Genomic DNA, 23,360 nt, shown 5'->3' with positions numbered 1-23,360 from the left:
ATCTAATGAATGTCTTGTACGATGGATCATATTTTCCAAAACTGCTCATCAAGTACATTGCATAAAAAAAGACCCAAAATTGGGGAAAAATAAAACTTTATTTCGCCAAGTAATAAAACGAACAAGAAAACTTTTCAGTACAGTTTCCCCCATATTCAGTATTGCTGGAGAGGCCGTATGTGCGGCCACTTATATTCATCAATGGCGCAATATGATGGCATCTCCTGGGGGGCAATACCCTGTGCTGTGGGGTGGTCTATCTGGGAACGCAGTGCCCCTATTCCTCACCAGACTCGTTACCCTGAGTGCAAATAATGGACCAACAATGAGAGTGACGTCTATGGAAACGACCGTGAATATTACATTTTGACCCCACTCAAAACAAAAAAAAACAAAACATTGGGAACATCAGACCCATTATCAATACTGGGAAAAAACAAACAAACCTGTAAATCTTATTTTCTTGTGCAACTTACAAAAAAAAAAAATTATAATAACATTAAACACTATAAACACTAAATATTCCCGGTTTGATTGTCTTTTTATGAGCCGGTAAAGCTCTGTGTGTCTAATCCGACTGCACATCGATTACGAATGTGACCCCTTTAAGAAATTCCCCTCCCCCATACGATTTACAGCAGAAGCCCCCGTCTGCACACAGTGGAGAATTCTGACTATTTTGCACCAATCTGGGCATAAAAACAAAAACCTGAAAAAGTTATTGGCAGATCCTTTAAGGGGGGGGGGCACACGTCGGGGTGAGAAAAGTTCACATTGTGTCCTAGCGAAATGCTGGATGGTGACGTTCGCCCAGGATGTAATTAAAGGCAAGCGATAAAAAAAAATGCAACTAAGGCGCACGTCACGAGAGGGGGACGAGGGGTCGCAGACTCGTGGAGTGGTCTTCAGTAGTAAAAGTGTCTGTGTTGCGTTTCTTTCACACATTTTCAGGTTAAGTCCCTCCACCCCGTAAGTGCGCCAAGGCCGCCCCGCACTGACAGAAGGCACAGAGGGAACATCTCCCCGTCCAGAGGAGGAGGAGGATCTGTGGAATATAAGGCTCTAGTAGCTGTACAGAGACAACGGGGTGTCCTCCATCATGTCGTCCTGCAGAGGGGAAGAAAAGATAAGATTTATAGACATTAATGATAACATTCAATAACCGTTAATGGGGTGGGGGCTTTCCGAGTCTCACCATTGGTAGATCCTGCAGGCGTCTGAACTCCGTGCGGCTGTTCCTCTTCTTGTACCGATGGAAGCCAACTACAACCACCACCATGAGCACCATGATGGTGAAGACGGAGACTATCATGACGAACAGCGGATTAGAGCTGTTCCTGGAGTGATAACTTGTCAGATCTACAAGAGAGAACAGATCAGTGGATCCATCAGCAGCAGCCTGGCGGCGGACTCCATCCTACACAACCTCCATAAACAGCAGAATTGCTCTGGGAATACACTGTGCTCAGTTTTGTAGCTTCAGAGCTGAAATCTTTCAGCACTCACTGCTTGCTCTATGCAGGACCAGGTGACCTCCTCCCAAAACAGGAGCTGTCAGGGGCTTTGGATCCACAAGCTCGCTGACTGTTTCCAATATGACAATGTCTCAATGGAAAGAAAATTCTTCCTGTCCTGAACCCCGCACTGATACATTGTAACAAACCCCTGAACCCACCTTTGTCATCCCCGACTTCCAGCACAGACGGCCCCCTCTGCACCTCCGCCCTGGTTGTGTGCGGTGTGGAGGTGGTCGGGGCGGCCGCGCTGCTCGGTTCTGGGGTGGTCACTGTGGTGGTGGTGGTGGTGGTGGTGAAGAGGCTGGTGGTGATTGTGGACATCCAGGCGGAGAAGGAGGATGTGGAGGCTGTGGTGTATGGGGTGACATCATCGCTGGGCGCCATCTTGGCTGCTGCGGTCGTCCTGAGAATGGCGAGGATGGAGGACGTCTCTGTCGCGGTGTCTATGGTGGATAAGAGGAGGGGACATGTACAAAGCATTGCAATGCAGGCTGGTAACTGCGAGATGCCAGACTCTGACCTCCCAAAAGTGAGATCTAACTCACCCTCCGTCACATTGTTAGCTGAGGAGACTGGAGGGGGCTGGGTGGCCTCCATACTGGGTGTCCCACTTATTTTGATCACAGGGGCCACACTGTTGGGGTCCGATGTCACCGGGGAGGAGATGGTCTCGCCTGGTGCAGTGGTGACGCTGCCACCTGCATCCTCCGATTCTGGCCCACCCACTGTGGATGAGGGCGGAGGGGATGGCCGCCCAGTCTCTGTTACTCTCTCATTATCTGGAAGCTCGGAGGAGGCATCAGGGGGTCCGGGGGGGACACTGGAGCTTGTACCCAAATCAGCAGAACTCAGAAGAAATGGGCCGGTGGTGGCCACAGAGCCGTCAGTGGGAAGGAGGCTCGTCTCCTCCTGAGCTCCACCTAGAAGAAACAACAGATGAGACTGTGCAGGGGAATATAAAGCTAGTATTTTCTGATATCAGCCATTTCAGGATGGAGATATTAACTGCAAAAGACAACGCAAGAAAATAAAGACAGTTTTAGAATTTAGATTTTTAAGATTGTAGATTCCCCTAAAACAATCCAATTGAATAAAAAGGGTCCGCTTAGTGGAAACCCCCTACAATAAAGTCAAATCTGGAGCAATCTCAGATTCGTCCACTAGAGGGCGATCTATTACAGCTGTAACAAGGTGATTCATAAAACAAGAACAAAACTATTAGTAACAATTCTAGATGATATCTCTGAAAGGCGACTCACAAATCCACCTACCCCCACAACTGACAGATCCCTAAACTACATGTCAGAATCCAGTGAAAATTAATATCACAGAAATCCAGCAATCATGCAAACCACAGCGCCAGACAGCGATCACATATTAATGTTCCATTATTGTGTTTGGACCAGTTTTTTTTTCTTCTAGTTTTTGATGTTTAGTCCGTTTTTGATTTGCACCATTTTTTTTTTTACGGTGTTCGCCTAATTTATTTTTTTTAGCTTAATTTTATCTATGTTACTCATCAATATGGCGGTAGTTTTTATTCCCGTGATGCTTGTGACCAATTCATCAATTAAGACTTTTTAAAAAATTGCAACAGTTTGTGTGTAAATGAACTACATCCACTCCCCCGTCAGGATTTTTTTTTTTGTTTCTACGGCAAAAATGATTAATTTTGTGCAACATCTTAAAAGAAACATGACTATTTGCTTAAAAAAGGGCACAAAATTAGATTTAAAATATTGCACAAAATTCATGAATCGCAGGAGCCATTTTGATAAATTCAGTCCGAAAAATGTAAACGAAGAAAAAAAAAAAAAGACAAAAAAAAAATCACTAATCAGACCTGATATTTCTATTAAATAGAGCTGGGAGGAAAATGTCGATCTGTGCCTGCGTCTATTCAGAATGAATGTATACAGTATATATATTTTTCTCTTTATGTATGCAGTGAAGGTACGGGATTGCAAATCTATGGAATGTCGCTAAACATTGTATAAGGAACTTTCCTTAATTTCATTGTTGACAGCCTGCACATACATGTATTTATTCCCGGACACTCTGGCCCGAGCATAACTGAAACATCATGTGTCTGTAAATAACGAATGACACCATTTTTCTTTTCACTAAGCTTTATAGCGCTGCCTCATTATAGATTTCTGTCATAAGGACCAAATCCAGCATTTGCTCCAGAATCTGCCATAATCATTTTCACTATTTATAGGGAGCAGTATTATAGTAGTTATATTCTTGTATATAGGAGCAGTATTATTGTAGTTATATTCTTGTACATAGGGGCAGTATTATTGTAGTTATATTCTTGTACATAGGAGCAGTATTATAGTAGTTATATTCTTGTACATAGGGACAGTATTATAGTAGTTATATTCTTGTACATGGGGGGCAGTATTATAGTAGTTATATTCTTGTACATAGGGGCAGTATTATAGTAGTTATATTCTTGTATATAGGAGCAGTATTATAGTAGTTATATTCTTGTATATAGGAGCAGTATTATAGTAGTTATATTCTTGTATATAGGAGCAGTATTATAGTAGTTATATTCTTGTATATAGGAGCAGTATTATAGTAGTTATATTCTTGTACATAGGGGCAGTATTATTGTAGTTATATTCTTGTACATAGGGGCAGTATTATAGTAGTTATATTCTTGTATATAGGAGCAGTATTATAGTAGTTATATTCTTGTACATAGGGGCAGTATTATTGTAGTTATATTCTTGTATATAGGAGCAGTATTATTGTAGTTATATTCTTGTAAATAGGGGCAGTATTATAGTAGTTATATTCTTGTACATGGGGGGCAGTATTATAGTAGTTATATTCTTGTACATAGGGGCAGTATTATAGTAGTTATATTCTTGTATATAGGAGCAGTATTATAGTAGTTATATTCTTGTATATAGGAGCAGTATTATAGTAGTTATATTCTTGTATATAGGAGCAGTATTATTGTAGTTATATTCTTGTACATAGGAGCAGTATTATAGTAGTTATATTCTTGTAAATAGGGGCAGTATTATAGTAGTTATATTCTTGTACATGGGGGGCAGTATTATAGTAGTTATATTCTTGTATATAGGAGCAGTATTATAGTAGTTATATTCTTGTACATGGGGGGCAGTATTATAGTAGTTATATTCTTGTACATAGGGGCAGTATTATAGTAGTTATATTCTTGTATATAGGAGCAGTATTATAGTAGTTATATTCTTGTACATAGGGGCAGTATTATAGTAGTTATATTCTTGTACATAGGGGCAGTATTATAGTAGTTATATTCTTGTACATGGGGGGCAGTATTATAGTAGTTATATTCTTGTACATGGGGGGCAGTATTATAGTAGTTATATTCTTGTACATAGGGGCAGTATTATAGTAGTTATATTCTTATACATAGGAGCAGTATTATAGTAGTTATAGTCTTGTACATAGGGGGCAGTATTATAGTACTTATATTCTTGTACATAGGAACATTATTATAGTAGTTATATTCTTGTACATAGGGGCAGTATTATAATAGTTATATTCTTGTACATGGGAGCAATATTATAGTAGTTATATTCTTGTACATAGGGAGCAATATTATAGTAGTTATATTCTTGTACATAGGGAGCAGTATTATAGTAGTTATATTCTTGTACATAGGGGCAGTATTATAGTAGTTATATTCTTGTACATAGGAGCAGTATTATAGTAGTTCTATTCTTGTACATAGGGGATAGTATTATAGTAGTTATATTCTTGTACATAGGGGCAGTATTATAGTAGTTATATTCTTGAACACGGGGCAGTATTATAGTAGTTATATTCTTGTACATAGGAGCAGTATTATAGTAGTTATATTCTTGTACATGGGGGGCAGTATTATAGTAGTTATATTCTTGTACATAGGGGCAGTATTATAGTAGTTATATTCTTGTATATAGGAGCAGTATTATAGTAGTTATATTCTTGTACATAGGGGCAGTATTATAGTAGTTATATTCTTGTACATAGGGGCAGTATTATAGTAGTTATATTCTTGTACATGGGGGGCAGTATTATAGTAGTTATATTCTTGTACATAGGGGCAGTATTATAGTAGTTATATTCTTGTATATAGGAGCAGTATTATAGTAGTTATATTCTTGTATATAGGAGCAGTATTATAGTAGTTATATTCTTGTACATAGGGAGCAGTATTATAGTAGTTATATTCTTGTACATAGGGGCAGTATTATAGTAGTTCTATTCTTGTACATAGGGGATAGTATTATAGTAGTTATATTCTTGTACATAGGGGCAGTATTATAGTAGTTATATTCTTGAACACGGGGCCGTATTATAGTAGTTATATTCTTATACATAGGGGCAGTATTATAGTAGTTATATTCTTATACATAGGGAGCAGTATTATAGTAGTTATATTCTTGTACATAGGGGCAGTATTATAGTAGTTATATTCTTATACATAGGGGCAGTATTATAGTAGTTATATTCTTATACATAGGAGCAGTATTATAGTAGTTATAGTCTTGTACATAGGGGGCAGTATTATAGTACTTATATTCTTGTACATAGGAACATTATTATAGTAGTTATATTCTTGTACATAGGGGCAGTATTATAATAGTTATATTCTTGTACATGGGAGCAATATTATAGTAGTTATATTCTTGTACATAGGGAGCAATATTATAGTAGTTATATTCTTGTACATAGGGAGCAGTATTATAGTAGTTATATTCTTGTACATAGGGGCAGTATTATAGTAGTTATATTCTTGTACATAGGGGCAGTATTATAGTAGTTATATTCTTGTACATAGGGGCAGTATTATAGTAGTTATAGTCTTGTACATAGGGGGCAGTATTATAGTAGTTATATTCTTGTACATAGGAACATTATTATAGTAGTTATATTCTTGTACATAGGGGCAGTATTATAATAGTTATATTCTTGTACATGGGAGCAATATTATAGTAGTTATATTCTTGTACATAGGGGCAGTATTATAGTAGTTATATTCTTGTATATAGGAGCAGTATTATAGTAGTTATATTCTTGTATATAGGAGCAGTATTATAGTAGTTATATTCTTGTACATAGGGAGCAGTATTATAGTAGTTATATTCTTGTACATAGGGGCAGTATTATAGTAGTTATATTCTTGTACATAGGAGCAGTATTATAGTAGTTCTATTCTTGTACATAGGGGATAGTATTATAGTAGTTATATTCTTGTACATAGGGGCAGTATTATAGTAGTTATATTCTTGAACACGGGGCAGTATTATAGTAGTTATATTCTTGTACATAGGGCAGTATTATAGTAGTTATATTCTTGTACATAGGGCAGTATTATAGTAGTTATATTCTTATACATAGGGAGCAGTATTATAGTAGTTATATTCTTATACATAGGGAGCAGTATTATAGTAGTTATATTCTTATACATAGGGAGCAGTATTATAGTAGTTATATTCTTGTACATAGGGGCAGTATTATAGTAGTTATATTCTTATACATAGGGGCAGTATTATAGTAGTTATATTCTTATACATTGGGAGCAGTATTATAGTAGTTATATTCTTGTACATAGGGGCAGTATTATAGTAGTTATATTCTTGTACATAGGAGCAGTATTATAGTAGTTATATTCTTATACATAGGGGCAGTATTATAGTAGTTATATTCTTATACATAGGGAGCAGTATTATAGTAGTTATATTCTTGTACATAGGGGCAGTATTATAGTAGTTATATTCTTGTACATAGGGGCAGTATTATAGTAGTTATATTCTTGTACATAGGGGCAGTATTATAGTAGTTATATTCTTGTACATAGGGGCAGTATTATAGTAGTTATAGTCTTGTACATAGGGGGCAGTATTATAGTAGTTATATTCTTGTACATAGGAACATTATTATAGTAGTTATATTCTTGTACATAGGGGCAGTATTATAATAGTTATATTCTTGTACATGGGAGCAATATTATAGTAGTTATATTCTTGTACATAGGGAGCAATATTATAGTAGTTATATTCTTGTACATAGGGAGCAGTATTATAGTAGTTATATTCTTGTACATAGGGGCAGTATTATAGTAGTTATATTCTTGTACATAGGGGCAGTATTATAGTAGTTATATTCTTGTACATAGGGGCAGTATTATAGTAGTTATATTCTTGTACATAGGGGCAGTATTATAGTAGTTATAGTCTTGTACATAGGGGGCAGTATTATAGTAGTTATATTCTTGTACATAGGAACATTATTATAGTAGTTATATTCTTGTACATAGGGGCAGTATTATAATAGTTATATTCTTGTACATGGGAGCAATATTATAGTAGTTATATTCTTGTACATAGATAGCAGTATTATAGTAGTTATATTCTTGCACATAGGGGCAGTATTATAGTAGTTATATTATCGTGCATTATACAGTGGGGCAAAAAAGTATTTAGTCAGTCAGCAATAGTGCAAGTTCCACCACTTAAAAAGATGAGAGGCGTCTGTAATTTACATCATAGGTAGACCTCAACTATGGGAGACAAATTGAGAAAAAAAAATCCAGAAAATCACATTGTCTGTTTTTTTTTATTTTATTTGCATATTATGGTGGAAAATAAGTATTTGGTCAGAAACAAAATTTCATCTCAATACTTTGTGATATATCCTTTGTTGGCAATGACAGAGGTCAAACGTTTTCTGTATGTCTTCACAAGGTTGCCACACACTGTTGTTGGTATGTTGGCCCATTCCTCCATGCAGATCTCCTCTAGAGCAGTGATGTTTTTGGCTTTTCGCTTGGCAACACGGACTTTCAACTCCCTCCAAAGGTTTTCTATAGGGTTGAGATCTTGGAGACTGGCTAGGCCACTCCAGGACCTTGAAATGCTTCTTACGAAGCCACTCCTTCGTTGCCCTGGCGGTGTGCTTTGGATCATTGTCATGTTGAAAGACCCAGCCACGTTTCATCTTCAATGCCCTTGCTGATGGAAGGAGGTTTGCCCTCAAAATCTCACGATACATGGCCCCATTCATTCTTTCATGTACCCGGATCAGTCGTCCTGGCCCCTTTGCAGAGAAACAGCCTCAAAGCATGATGTTTCCACCACCATGCTTTACAGTAGGTATGGTGTTTGATGGAAGCAACTCAGTATTCTTTTTCCTCCAAACACGACAAGTTGTGTTTCTACCAAACAGTTCCAGTTTGGTTTCATCAGACCATAGGACATTCTCCCAAAACTCCTCTGGATCATCCAAATGCTCTCTAGAAAACTTCAGACGGGCCCGGACATGTACAGGCTTAAGCAGTGGGACACGTCTGGCACTGCAGGATCTGAGTCCATGGTGGCGTAGTGTGTTACTTATGGTAGGCCTTGTTACATTGGTCCCAGCTCTCTGCAGTTCATTCACTAGGTCCCCCCGCGTGGTTCTGGGATTTTTGCTCACCGTTCTTGTGATCATTCTGACCCCACGGGGTGGGATTTTGCGTGGAGCACCAGATCGAGGTAGATTATCAGTGGTCTTGTATGTCTTCCATTTTCTAATTATTGCTCCCACAGTTGATTTCTTCACTCCAAGCTGGTTGGCTATTGCAGATTCAGTCTTCCCAGCCTGGTGCAGGGCTACAATTTTGTTTCTGGTGTCCTTTGACAGCTCTTTGGTCTTCACCATAGTGGAGTTTGGAGTCAGACTGTTTGAGGGTGTGCACAGGTGTCTTTTTATACTGATAACAAGTTTAAACAGGTGCCATTACTACAGGTAATGAGTGGAGGAAAGAGGAGACTCTTAAAGAAGAAGTTACAGGTCTGTGAGAGCCAGAAATCTTGATTGCTTGTTTCTGACCAAATACTTATTTTCCACCATAATATGGAAATAAAATGAAAAAAAAACAGACAATGTGATTTTCTGGATTTTTTTTTCTCAGTTTGTCTCCCATAGTTGAGGTCTACCTATGATGTAAATTACAGACGCCTCTCATCTTTTTAAGTGGTGGAACTTGCACTATTGCTGACTGACTAAATACTTTTTTGCCCCACTGTATATGAAGGGGTGATAAGCAGAGATCCTACCACGGTAACAATAGGCGAGTCCTTGGAGGGCCAGATGTGTAATGTGTCCTAACAAACGATAAGCTTCTAGATCAATAACGGTAAGGCCAGGTTCACATAGCGTTAATGCAGTTCATTCAACACATCGCGTTGACGGGCTGCATTAACGCTACTGCCTAAGGCTGGGTTCATATTGTGTTTAGGGGGGTGCGTTTAACGCATCCGTTACATAGCAGCATTAACGCACACATACACTGCTTTGACGAGCGCATTGCTAATGCATGTCATAATCGGCATACGTTAGCGATGTGCTGTCATTCTGTGACGGACCCTCGGAAGCGGTCTGCAGCGTCCCAGGGTCCGTCACTGTTAGCGTGGATGAAGCATCTGCGCTAGCGGGATCGCATAACGCGATCATTATTAGGCAGTAGCATTAACGCAGCTCATCAGCGCTATGCGTTGAACGGACTGCATTAACGCTATGTGAACCTGGCCGTACCGTTATTGATCTAGAAGCTTATCAATAGAACACATTACTCATGTGGCCCTTTGCCGGCCCCCATGGACTGGACTTACAATACAGTAATGGTGAGTTGTAGGGTTATTCCCCAGGCGTTCACCATATTGCACCCAGTCAGCCCCTTTCCTCCTCATGAAAAGCGGATTGTGAGCGGAGGTCGCTCCATGTTGCTCGGCTCCAGGGTCACTCAGTGGGAACGTGTTAATAATAGACACACTGCTCCATTCATGAGCGAGGCCGGGGTAAACACACAGGAATATCCTGCCCCGACCACAAGACACTGCACCCTTTCAGCTCTGCCCTGTGCCAGGGAGGAGTACATGACCGCTACGAGCCCTACTCTACCGTCCCGTGCAGAAGACAGGTGGTCCCGCAGAATATCCAGCTGTCAATCAAACATCGGACCCAACGGCATCATATCCGAATCTATAATCCAGAAACGCAGAAGAAGCAGCGACTCCGGCAGCGCAGAGGATTTCAGGAGTGGTTTAAGTACGTGATGCGGGGGGTGCGGGTATCTTGTGTCCCCCATAAATGTATCACTGGCTATAAAAATCTCAGGTGTTAAGTGTTCCTGCGGAGGATGGACGTGGGATAAACGCTCATCTTATCTCATTTACACCTCGGGCGTCGTGTGATTGAGGCTCCGGTGGGCGCTGAGTCACGGACGGAAGCAAATTCCCAGGACGGGGCCGGGCCGCAGACAGAGCTCCAGACCCTATTAGGAAGAGCTCGGGCTCCGGCGCTGACGCACGCGGGAAGGATATTATAAATATTTGCTCAAGGCTCCGACAGACGAGGAACGCAGCATAAATCTGCCCCTCTCCCCCCAGGATCCAGACAAAACAGGGGCCTGAGACGGTCGCCCCAGAATCCGGAGCTATCGGGGGGCCGACTGCTGACAACACTCTAGAAATGGAGGCAGAATCTGACACCCGTCATTATATCACTAATGTTACAGGTTGTCAGATCATTCCATCACGTCTCTTTTTATAGTTAAGAAAGGTTAACAAGAAACGGAAGCAGATTCGCCTTCCAGGACCCCCACGGATCCAGCACAGGCTGCTCCGGTGGTCTCTGCACCAGCTGCGGAAGTGACCGCTGCAGTCAGTGGTTGGCTGCAGCGGTAAGGTGACTACAAGAGCATGCCATTGGATGTTTCTCTGTTGATGGGCTCTTCTATTCACTTGACCGCTGCTGTCAACCACAGACTGCAGCGGTCCTGTTGACTTCAAAATTAAGCAGACTTCACTTTCTTAGCAGGTACAGACCTCTGGAGTGGCCTCTACTTGTCTGTGGGGGTGACAATTTGATGTTTCGCTGATGATCAGCTCTTCTAGTCACATGACCGCTGCAGCCAACCACAGACTGCAGCGGTCCTAATGACTTCCAGCTGGAACAGATCACTTCTAGCTATGGTACAGACCTCCAGAGTGGCCTCTTCTGGGCCCGCTGTGGTCATCGAAGGGGAGTTCTCTGAACAAGTGGACACTTGTGCAGAGAACATTCAGGTTCGTACAGTGCACAAGCGCCTGGAGATCCAGCAAGTTAGAGGAAGGAAGGGACTGGCCCTTTAAGTGAGCTTATTTTGCATGAAATGTTGGCGGATTAATCCGACGCATTTCGGAGACCTGGATTTTACTTGGATCCTTTGAGCCATGACCCAGTTCTGGAGGGCGGCGCCAGGAGGCACATGGTGGGCTGTGATACAGCTGTGAGAAACCTCACCTCGCACTATGGAGATGGTGCGGCATCTCCAGGCTGGAAGCTGATGTCATCGGCGCGGGTGCACTGCGCCAACGGAACGCCACCGTCCTCAGAGACCTGCGCCGGGGGAAAGGCTGCTCTCCGCCTGCAGACGCCGTCACTTCCAATGTCCGTCTCACAGCAGCCAATAAATAATAGATCAGGAACAAACCGCAGCGGGAGCAGAGTACAGCTCAGCAGACAGTATCACACAGGAGAGGATTAAATACACAGTTCAGCGAACAGTATCACTCAGGAGAGGATTAGATACACAGCTCAGCAGACAGTATCACACAGGATAGGATAAGATACACAGCTCAGCAGACAGTATCACACAGGAGAGGATTAAATACACAGTTCAGCGAACAGTATCACTCAGGAGAGGATTAGATACACAGCTCAGCAGACAGTATCACACAGGAGAGGATTAAATACACAGTTCAGCGAACAGTATCACTCAGGAGAGGATTAGATACACAGCTCAGCAGACAGTATCACACAGGATAGGATAAGATACACAGCTCAGCAGACAGTATCACACAGGACAGGATTAGATACACGGCTCAGCAGACAGTATCACACAGGATAGGATTAGATACACGGCTCAGCAGACAGTATCACACAGGACAGGATTAGATACACGGCTCAGCAGACAGTATCCCACAGGATAGGATTAGATACACGGCTCAGCAGACAGTATCCCACAGGATATGCTCAGATACACGGCACAGCAGACAGTATCACACAGGATAGGATTAGATACACGGCTCAGCAGACAGTATCACACAGGACAGGATTAGATACACGGCTCAGCAGACAGTATCCCACAGGATAGGATTAGATACACGGCTCAGCAGACAGTATCCCACAGGATATGCTCAGATACATGGCACAGCAGACAGTATCACACAGGATATGCTCAGATACACGGCACAGCAGACAGTATCACACAGGATAGGATTAGATACACGGCTCAGCAGACAGTATCACACAGGATAGGATTAGATACACAGCTCAGCAGTCAGTATCACACAGGAGAGGATTAGATACACGGCTCAGCAGACAGTATCACACAGGATAGGATTAGATACACAGCTCAGCAGTCAGTATCACACAGGAGAGGATTAGATACACGGCTCAGCAGACAGTATCCCACAGGATAGGATTAGATACACGGCTCAGCAGACAGTATCCCACAGGATATGCTCAGATACACGGCACAGCAGACAGTATCACACAGGATATGCTCAGATACACAGCACAGCAGACAGTATCACACAGGATATGCTCAGATACACTGGCTCACTGGTGGCTCAGCTCTGAACTATAGATCAAAGCTGACTGCCCACCTTGCAGGCGCCCCCTGGTCAGTCATTCAGTTGCACCTTGGTGTCACATTTCTGTCTTTTCATCCTTATACCCAGAATAGACTAAATAAAGCCCCTCAGGGGTCTCAGGAAGAGAATAAGTTTCTGTTTGCAAATCAGATACTTCTTGCTGCTTTGGCAGGGAGGTGTGAATAGAGCTCCATCACACCTGTCTGCCCAGGATCTGGATATAGATAGTGGTCGCCATGATGGGAGTCCTGGGATAGGGGCGAGGGTGAAAGCTTCCTTGTGGGAACAGGCAGATTCCAGGCCCAGCGGCTGGGGTGTCACCATTATCCCGGCAGGTTGGGACTTGGAGGAAACCAAAGATGTGAGATGCCAGGATCTGCTCTATATGTAGATATTAAAGAGGCATTCAGATTTACAAAAAAATTGAATATCCATAGAATAGATTGCTGGGGGTCTGAGAGCTAAGATGCCAGAAACGAGCACTATTGTCTGAATGGGGGCCGCGCGCTCGACCGTCTCTCCATCCACTGTCTATGGGGTCACCAGAGAAAGCCGCGCGCCATACTCCTCCGCTTTTACATGTATGAGTAATCAATGGAAATACTTTTATACCCAAAAATGTCAAAAGGTGCATCAAGTATGAGACAAGGTCACAGCGCCACCCAGCTTTCCCAGAGAAAGATAAATGACAGCAGGGGGCGACTCCAGGTCTGATTTTACAGATTTGTTTTGGGGGGAGATGCAGGTGAAGGAGCCACAGGCCACCACATTGTTAGATAAAAGCCACCGGCATTCTGGTTTTATTGTCCGGCTTCCTACAGATGTGACTTCAAAGAAGGATGATATGACGACGTCACACCCATCACAACCACGCACCGCCCCAGGGCGACTATACAGCAAGGGATGGTTGGGGCCCCAGGTGCTGCACCCTATGGAGTATAAGGTATATAGGAGCCGGCCGTTAGATGCTATGGTGCACGGTAATCATGAACCTATATCTACTGCAGAACTCCATCAATAACAATCCAGAAACTGTCTGTAAACTAAGAGACAAATAAAATAAAAAAAAAAAAAAAAGTACAGAAATTGGAGATTTCCTCCCAAAAATCGAAAAAGCGCCAGAGTGAGCCTTTGTTGAGACAGATTTTGTTTTTTTCAATACTACCTCAGACCCCAATTGACGATGTCGCTAAAATGGAGTCATTAAGAGCTAATGGAGCAGTGCTGTAGTGTAAAGCATGAGAAAGGGACAGAGCAACAGACCTGAGCCTCTGATGAGGCAGGAGGTGAATGTAAGCCTACCCCAGGCTCGAGTAGATAATGGAGCCTCTCAGTATAGAGTAGCCGTATCAAAGCAGAGTTGCAGTGTAAAGCATGGTGGAAAAGACAGAACAACCAAGTTACTCTTATGGAGCAGAGCTGTAAAGTATGGAGAAAGGACAGGACAACCAACCAAGCCTCTGATGAGAGAAAAGATGGATTTTAGCTTACTTTCGATTCATTCCAATAGACAACACAGAGGTGCCCTTATGGAGCAGAGCTGCAGTGTAAAGCATAGGTGAGAGACAACATCAGTAATATGGGACTCTGAGGAGACAGGTAGTGGAATTGCAGACTAAATGAGACTCCAATAGACAATGCACTGGATCTTCTGAAGATGGAGCTGCTCTAATGAAGCAAAACTGTAGTGTAAAGCATGGCAGAGAGACAGAGCAGCAAACCGAGACTCTGATCAGACAGGAATTGGATTCTAGACAACCTCAAACTCCAACACAAGACGGAATTAATCTTTTGGGAGTCTGGAAGTTCTCAACATAAAAAGGTCCCCTAATGGAGCAGAGCTTCAGTGTAAAGCACTGGAGTGGATCAGGTGAAAGGGTAGACCTCAGATGAATGTCATTTTCACACAGTAGTTTTCTGCTCAGCATTTTTCAACAGTATTTTTAAGCCAAAACCAAAAGTGGAACCTATAGAAATAAAAGTATAATAAAAGATTTGCTCCATCTGTTAGCCCCACTCCTGGGAGTCATACTATGTAATAATGAAGCAAAGCTGCAGTGTAAAGCAATGAAAAAAACCCCAACAGGACAGCAATCAGAACGTCTGATGAGACAGATGTCCCTACTTAATTGTGAAGTGCTGCAGACTATGTTGGCGCTATAGAAATAAAATTATTATAACAGCGGTGGATTTCACACTATTTATGTATTTGGCCTTTTATATATTTTTTTTTTAATTGTTGACGTATAGTCTGGATGTCACATGGATGTAAAAAAATAAAGAAAACATTCGGATGTAAAAACATCCATTTTTTCCAGATAAAAAATAATTGATTTTTCATACACCGTCTGTACTCTGCCTAACAAAGACTCCCAACAGACATTGCAGCCGGGGTGAAGTCGCCGGTGCCGGCCATGTCCTGCGCCATCACGACGCTTAGCATCGTTTTGTGCAGTTCTGGGGATACGTTGTCACGGCCGGGCTCAGGATGTGCGGCTGCAGGTTCGCACACGTCAGACGCTTCCTGGAAATTGCCCGGCGGTCTCTGCGCTCGCTAATCTCTGCCGTATTAACCCTCTCATCACTGACAGGTCACAACGACGACGCTGTATCGACAGCGCAGCAGCCTCCCCAAGCGCCCAGGAGACCTCTCACGTCTGCGGTCTCGTTACATCAGATGTCTCTCCTTATCCCCTGTGGATGTCTCATCTGTTGCATCACTGGGTCGGCTCTGCTATAAACCTTAGACAAAAGGGTCTGCCGACAAGGAGAACGCAAACACGACGATGAGCTCGCTATAAAAAGACGCCGGCCGTCGAACGACTTTACTTCTCTGCCTTTTATATCCCAACCCAAGATGTCCCTGTAAAGTCTGTTATAAAAGAGGAGACCGAAGACGAAGGGTTAACGGAGCACGCACAAACCCAGATACTCCAGCCCTGTGGAGGTGGATCAGCCCTTTAAGCCGCACATTACTGAATAAGCCAAAAATCTAAATAATCCCCCAAAGAAAACAGAAATTCCAAAGTTTCGTCTCCTGTTAAGTTCTTAAAGGGCTCATCCATTTCTGAATCTGGGAGAGTTGGGTGACCACAAATCCTCCCGGCCATCACAGCTAGCAGTGCAGTACCGAGGCCATGCGGGAGCGCTAGAGGCCGCCATATTGATCCTCGGTCAGAAACACGTAGGGATAACCTGTGGGGTGAAGGGTTTCCTAAAATAAACTAAATAATGGCAGGAAGGGTAAAGGTTAATGGGACATGAAGCCGGACCGCCCCCGTAAAGCGGATCTGTCATCAAAATTTACAAAACCAACTGCAGACGTGATTAAACAGATCTCTTAGACCTGATGAGACTAGTGTATTTATTGCAAGAATCCATGTCAGTGAGTCTGCTTAATCCTTCTGGAACGTTTCCCTGTAGGGCTGCTCATTTCATTTTGAGGATGGGATGATACAGACTTACTGACATGGATTTTAAAAGTAAGTACACCAATGTCATCAGGTCTAAGACATCTAATTAACATTTTATAATACTATGGAATTTTGTGAAATGTGGAGATAAATCCTGGTTCAGTCTATTCCTGCAGCTGCCCATTGTGAGACCCTGCGGGGATGGGATGGCGACCACTGCATGCGACACGGCTGCCAATGGGACATCCGTGGGTCCTTCCCTGCGGAAAATCCCTCTGCACGCTGACCCAGCACTGAAGAGGTTAATCAGATAGTGACGTCACTTGGTGTCGTATTTTATTCATCCTGGTGATACAATGGGAATCCAATGTGACAGGTGGGCGAGGCAGGCAAGGAAGCTCCAGCCAATGTGGTACTAGAAGGCTCAGCATGACCATCGGACCGCACAGCAGCAGTCTGCAACCGGGGGCCCAATGTCAGGAGAGTACAACTCTCAACAGCATTCTCACCACATGCATCCGGAGAAGCCATGCTGAGAGTTGTAGTTCCTGTCACCTGCAGGAATCAGTCATCAACGCTGGAATACACCTGACGTGTACCGTAGTGACACCTCCCGGTACAAGGCTGTCATACGGTGCACCCCCCCAGTACAAGGCAGTCATACGGTGCACCCCCCCAGTACAAGGCAGTCATACGGTGCACCCCCCCCCAGTACAAGGCTGTCATACGGTGCACTCCCCCAGTACAAGGCTGTCATACGGTGCACCCCCCCCCCAGTACGAGGCTGTCACACGGTGCACCCCCCCAGTACAAGGCTGTCATACGGTGCACTCCCCCAGTACAAGGCAGTCATACGGTGCACCCCCCCCCCAGTACAAGGCTGTCATACGGTGCACTCCCCCAGTACAAGGCTGTCATACGGTGCACCCCCCCAGTACAAGGCTGTCATACGGTGCACCCCCCCCCCCCCCCCAGTACAAGGCTGTCATACGGTGCACTCCCCCAGTACAAGGCTGTCATACGGTGCACCCCCCCCCCCAGTACGAGGCTGTCACACGGTGCACCCCCCCCCCAGTACGAGGCTGTCACACGGTGCACCCCCCCAGTACAAGGCTGTCATACGGTGCACTCCCCCAGTACAAGGCTGTCATACGGTGCACCCCCCCAGTACAAGGCCGTCATACGGTGCACCCCCCCAGTTCAAGGCTGACATACGGTGCACTCCCCCAGTACAAGGCTGTCGTACGGTGCACCCCCCCCCCCAGTACAAGGCTGTCATACGGTGCACTCCCCCAGTACAAGGCTGTCGTACGGTGCACCCCCCCCAGTACAAGGCCGTCATACGGTGCACCCCCCCAGTTCAAGGCTGACATACGGTGCACACCCCCCCCCCCCCAGTACAAGGCTGTCATACGGTGCACCCCCCCCCCAGTACAAGGCTGTCATACGGTGCACCCCCCCAGTACAAGGCTGTCATACGGTGCACACCCCCCCCCCCCCCCCCAAGTACAAGGCTGTCATACGGTGCACCCCCCCCCCCAGTACAAGGCTGTCACACGGTGCACCCCCCCAGTACAAGGCAGTCGTAAGGTGCACCCCCCCCCCCCCAGTACAAGGCTGTCATACGGTGCACCCCCCCCCCAGTACGAGGCTGTCACACGGTGCACCCCCCCCCAGTACGAGGCTGTCACACGGTGCACCCCCCCAGTACAAGGCTGTCATACGGTGCACTCCCCCAGTACAAGGCTGTCATACGGTGCACCCCCCCAGTACAAGGCCGTCATACGGTGCACCCCCCCAGTTCAAGGCTGACATACGGTGCACTCCCCCAGTACAAGGCTGTCGTACGGTGCACCCCCCCCCCCAGTACAAGGCTGTCATACGGTGCACTCCCCCAGTACAAGGCTGTCGTACGGTGCACCCCCCCCAGTACAAGGCCGTCATACGGTGCACCCCCCCAGTTCAAGGCTGACATACGGTGCACACCCCCCCCCCCCAGTACAAGGCTGTCATACGGTGCACCCCCCCCCCAGTACAAGGCTGTCATACGGTGCACCCCCCCAGTACAAGGCTGTCATACGGTGCACACCCCCCCCCCTCCCCCCCCAAGTACAAGGCTGTCATACGGTGCACCCCCCCCCCAGTACAAGGCTGTCACACGGTGCACCCCCCCAGTACAAGGCAGTCGTACGGTGCACCCCCCCCCCCCAGTACAAGGCTGTCATACGGTGCACTCCCCCAGTACAAGGCTGTCGTACGGTGCACCCCCCCCAGTACAAGGCCGTCATACGGTGCACCCCCCCAGTTCAAGGCTGACATACGGTGCACACCCCCCCCCCCAGTACAAGGCTGTCATACGGTGCACACCCCCCCCCCCAGTACAAGGCTGTCATACGGTGCACCCCCCCCAGTACAAGGCTGTCATACGGTGCACCCCCCCCCAGTACAAGGCTGTCATACGGTGCACCCCCCCCCAGTACAAGGCTGTCATACGGTGCACCCCCCCCCCAGTACAAGGCTGTCACACGGTGCACCCCCCCAGTACAAGGCTGTCACACGGTGCACCCCCCCAGTACAAGGCTGTCATACGGTGCACCCCCCCAGTACAAGGCTGTCATCATGCAGTGCACCCTCCCAGTACAAGGCTGTCATCATACAGTGCACCCCCAGTACAAGGCTGTCATCATACAGTGCACCCCCCCAGTACAGGGCTGTCATCATACAGTGCACCCCCCAGTACAAGGCTGTCATCATGCAGTGCACCCCCATTACAAGGCTGTCATCATACAGTGCACCCCCCCAGTACAGGGCTGTCATCATGCAGTGCACCCCCCCCAGTACAAGGCTGTCATCATGCAGTGCACCCCCCCCAGTACAAGGCTGTCATCATACAGTGCACCCCCCCAGTACAGGGCTGTCATCATACAGTGCACCCCCCAGTACAAGGCTGTCATCATACAGTGCACCCCCAGTACAGGGCTGTCATCATACAGTGCACCCCCAGTACAGGGCTGTCATCATACAGTGCACCCCCAGTACAGGGCTGTCATCATACAGTGCACCCCCAGTACAGGGCTGTCATCTTACGGTGCACCCCCAGTACAGGGCTGTCATCATACGGTGCACCCCCAGTACAGGGCTGTCATCATACAGTGCACCCCCAGTACAAGGCTGTCATCATACAGTGCACCCCCCCAGTACAAGGCTGTCATCATACAGTGCACCCCCAGTACAGGGCTGTCATCTTACGGTGCACCCCCAGTACAGGGCTGTCATCATACAGTGCACCCCCCCAGTACAGGGCTGTCATCATACAGTGCACCCCCCCAGTACAGGGCTGTCATCATACAGTGCACCCCCCCAGTACAAGGCTGTCATCATACAGTGCACCCCCAGTACAGGGCTGTCATCATACAGTGCACCCCCCCAGTACAGGGCTGTCATCATACAGTGCACCCCCAGTACAGGGCTGTCATCTTACGGTGCACCCCCAGTACAGGGCTGTCATCATACGGTGCACCCCCAGTACAGGGCTGTCATCATACGGTGCACCCCCAGTACAGGGCTGTCATCATACAGTGCACCCCCCCAGTACAGGGCTGTCATCATACAGTGCACCCCCCCCAGTACAAGGCTGTCATCATACAGTGCACCCCCAGTACAGGGCTGTCATCATACAGTGCACCCCCAGTACAGGGCTGTCATCTTACGGTGCACCCCCAGTACAGGGCTGTCATCATACAGTGCACCCCCAGTACAGGGCTGTCATCTTACGGTGCACCCCCAGTACAGGGCTGTCATCATACAGTGCACCCCCAGTACAGGGCTGTCATCTTACGGTGCACCCCCAGTACAGGGCTGTCATCATACAGTGCACCCCCCCAGTACAGGGCTGTCATCATACAGTGCACCCCCCCAGTACAGGGCTGTCATCATACAGTGCACCCCCCCAGTACAAGGCTGTCATCATACAGTGCACCCCCCCAGTACAAGGCTGTCATCATACAGTGCACCCCCCCAGTACAGGGCTGTCATCATACAGTGCACCCCCAGTACAGGGCTGTCATCATACAGTGCACCCCCAGTACAGGGCTGTCATCATACAGTGCACCCCCCCCCCCCAGTACAAGGCTGTCATCATACAGTGCACCCCCCCAGTACAAGGCTGTCATCATACAGTGCACCCCCCCAGTACAGGGCTGTCATCATACAGTGCACCCCCAGTACAGGGCTGTCATCTTACGGTGCACCCCCAGTACAGGGCTGTCATCATACAGTGCACCCCCCCAGTACAGGGCTGTCATCATACAGTGCACCCCCCCAGTACAGGGCTGTCATCATACAGTGCACCCCCCCAGTACAAGGCTGTCATCATACAGTGCACCCCCCCAGTACAAGGCTGTCATCATACAGTGCACCCCCCCAGTACAGGGCTGTCATCATACAGTGCACCCCCAGTACAGGGCTGTCATCTTACGGTGCACCCCCCAGTACAGGGCTGTCATCATACAGTGCACCCCCCCAGTACAGGGCTGTCATCATACAGTGCACCCCCCCAGTACAGGGCTGTCATCATACAGTGCACCCCCCCAGTACAAGGCTGTCATCATACAGTGCACCCCCCCAGTACAAGGCTGTCATCATACAGTGCACCCCCCCAGTACAGGGCTGTCATCATACAGTGCACCCCCAGTACAGGGCTGTCATCATACAGTGCACCCCCAGTACAGGGCTGTCATCATACAGTGCACCCCCCCCCCCCCCAGTACAAGGCTGTCATCATACAGTGCACCCCCCCAGTACAGGGCTGTCATCATACAGTGCACCCCCAGTACAGGGCTGTCATCATACAGTGCACCCCCAGTACAGGGCTGTCATCATACAGTGCACCCCCCCCCCCCCCCCCAGTACAAGGCTGTCATCATACGGTGCACCCCCCCCCCCCCAGAACTGTGACACTTCCTACCCCCCCCCCCGTCATTCTTGATTAACCCCTTGAACACCACTTTTCTGCAGAGCTGCCACACGCGCAGTATCCGGGGGTCGCGCCCTCCATGTACCGGTTGTGCAGACCCCTCATCTACAATTAACCCCCTCCACGTGCAGAGCCGCGCTTCGCATTAACCCCTCGCCCTCCGGGCCTCTGCTCGTCCATGTCGCCACAAAGGGGCAGCACTCACCCGGCAGCGGAGCCCCTGAGAGCAGGCACAGGAGCCCCAGGAGCAGCTCCCACCGTCCGCCCATCCCAGCCGAGTCCCGAAGTGGAGCTGCCACGTGTGACTGAGGCTGGAGTCCTCCCTCCGGGGTGTGAGGCGAGCAAGAGCCTCCAGTGACGTCACGGGATCTCCTCCGCTCTGATGTCACGCCGCTTAGCTCGCAGTCCTGTAGTTGTGGGAACCTTCAGCAGCACCCCAGACCCGGGGCGGCCTCCTCCTGATGAATCGTTATGACGTCACGCTGAAGCAGGCGCCCCCTGTATGTGACGTCACGCTGAAGCAGGACCGGCGTGTGACGTCACGGCCGCGCGCTCCGCTCAGACGTTATTGTTACTTCACATCAGCGGCAACAAAGGACTGCGCGCCGGGGCCCCGCCCACTGTGCACTGATAGGGCAAGGCGCGTCGCCTGCCACGCCCACTGCCTCTCCCGCGTCCTGTGATTGGTGGATTTATTGTAGGGATTTATAGGAGACTCGAAAGTGACCGGAGTGCAGGATTTTTCTAGGAAAAGTCCCGGGATCAGGCAGGGCCCAGAAGTGACCGGGAGCGGGACAGGGAGGAGAGAGGGTCCTGTATAGCGCCCCCTGCTGGGGGGGTCACTAGAGTAGGTGCAGGGGCTGCGGTCACATCTGGGCCCGGGGGGCGAAAGTCTCTGGCTCCTGTGGAAAGACCATTAGGCTGAGTTCACACGTGGCGTTTTTTTTGCGTTTCCGCGGCGGTTTTAACCGCGAAAAATAAGCATCCCATGCATTCCTATGGGATTCCGCAATGCTGTGCTAATGCTGCTGTTTTTACCGAGGCGGAATCGCTTTGCGGTAAAAAACCGCAGCATGCTCATTAATTTTGCGGAATCGCGGCGATCCCGCACCCATAGGAATGCATTGTTCTGCTTCCCGCATGTGGCTGTGCACACCATGCGAAAAGTAAGCAGAATATTTGCGGATGGTACCTAGGGGGTGGAGGAGAGGAGACTGTCCTCCAGGCTCTGGGTACCATATCCCTGTAAAAAATAGAATTTAAAATAAAAAAATATTGTTATTCTCACCTTCCGACGACCCGCCTCTCTCCACGCTCCCGGTCCCAGTAATCCTTTGCGAAAATGAACGTACGTCATCGTGGGCATTTTCGCAAAGGATTACTGGGAACGGAAGCGTGGAGAAAGGCGGGTCGTCGGAAGGTGAGAATAACAATATTTTTTTACATTTTATATTTTTACTACTGATGCTGCATAGGCGGCCTCCGTAGTAAAAAGTTGGTCACACTAGTCAAACACTATGTTTGACGAGTGTGACCAACCTGTCAATCAGTTCTCCAAGCGATGCTACAGATCGCTTGGAAAACGCAAGCAATTCTGCAAGCTAATTACGCTTCCAAAATGTTAGTTTTTCAGCCGGAATTTAAAATGCGATTTTCCCGCAGAATGGAATTCCGGAATTCTCGCTGTAATTTCTGCGAGGGTTCCGCTACGTGTGAACTTAGCCTTACTAGTAAAGACACTAATAGTTTTTGCACTGGGGCCCACGGTCCTCTAGTTCTGCCCTCA

At 46.9% G+C, this 23,360-nt stretch overlaps 1 protein-coding gene across 1 annotated transcript; it reads right to left on the bottom strand.

Moving 5' to 3' along the window:
• Positions 1 to 79: 79 nt before the first annotated feature.
• LOC141048654 (uncharacterized) lies at positions 80 to 22,191 on the bottom strand. Its single transcript, XM_073544443.1, has 5 exons — positions 21,780 to 22,191; positions 2,063 to 2,437; positions 1,676 to 1,960; positions 1,196 to 1,359; positions 80 to 1,107 (listed from the first exon to the last, which is right to left on the bottom strand). Exons 1-5 carry the CDS (start codon positions 21,841 to 21,843, stop codon positions 1,063 to 1,065), a joined length of 933 nt encoding a protein of 310 aa, XP_073400544.1. The 5' UTR covers positions 21,844 to 22,191; the 3' UTR covers positions 80 to 1,062.
• Between the last annotated feature and the right edge of the window lie 1,169 nt (positions 22,192 to 23,360).

This window comes from Dendrobates tinctorius, unplaced genomic scaffold, assembly GCF_039654945.1.
Source record: "Dendrobates tinctorius isolate UK_male_01 unplaced genomic scaffold, ASM3965494v1 ptg000138l, whole genome shotgun sequence".
Classification (NCBI taxonomy): domain Eukaryota; kingdom Metazoa; phylum Chordata; class Amphibia; order Anura; family Dendrobatidae; genus Dendrobates; species Dendrobates tinctorius.
Note: the sequence above shows the minus strand (reverse complement) of the source record. Positions and strands in the feature narration are given on the sequence as shown.

Bases quoted from the DNA above. Each gene is read 5' to 3' on its own strand.
- LOC141048654 (XM_073544443.1), bottom strand. From the start codon at position 21,843: ATGGGCGGACGGTGGGAGCTGCTCCTGGGGCTCCTGTGCCTGCTCTCA. The intron at 2,438-21,779 runs GTGAGTGCTGCC...TGTTTCTTCTAG, and splicing joins CTCAGGGGCTCCGCTGCCGG to GTGGAGCTCAGGAGGAGACG. The intron at 1,961-2,062 runs GTGAGTTAGATC...TATCCACCATAG, and splicing joins AGCTAACAATGTGACGGAGG to ACACCGCGACAGAGACGTCC.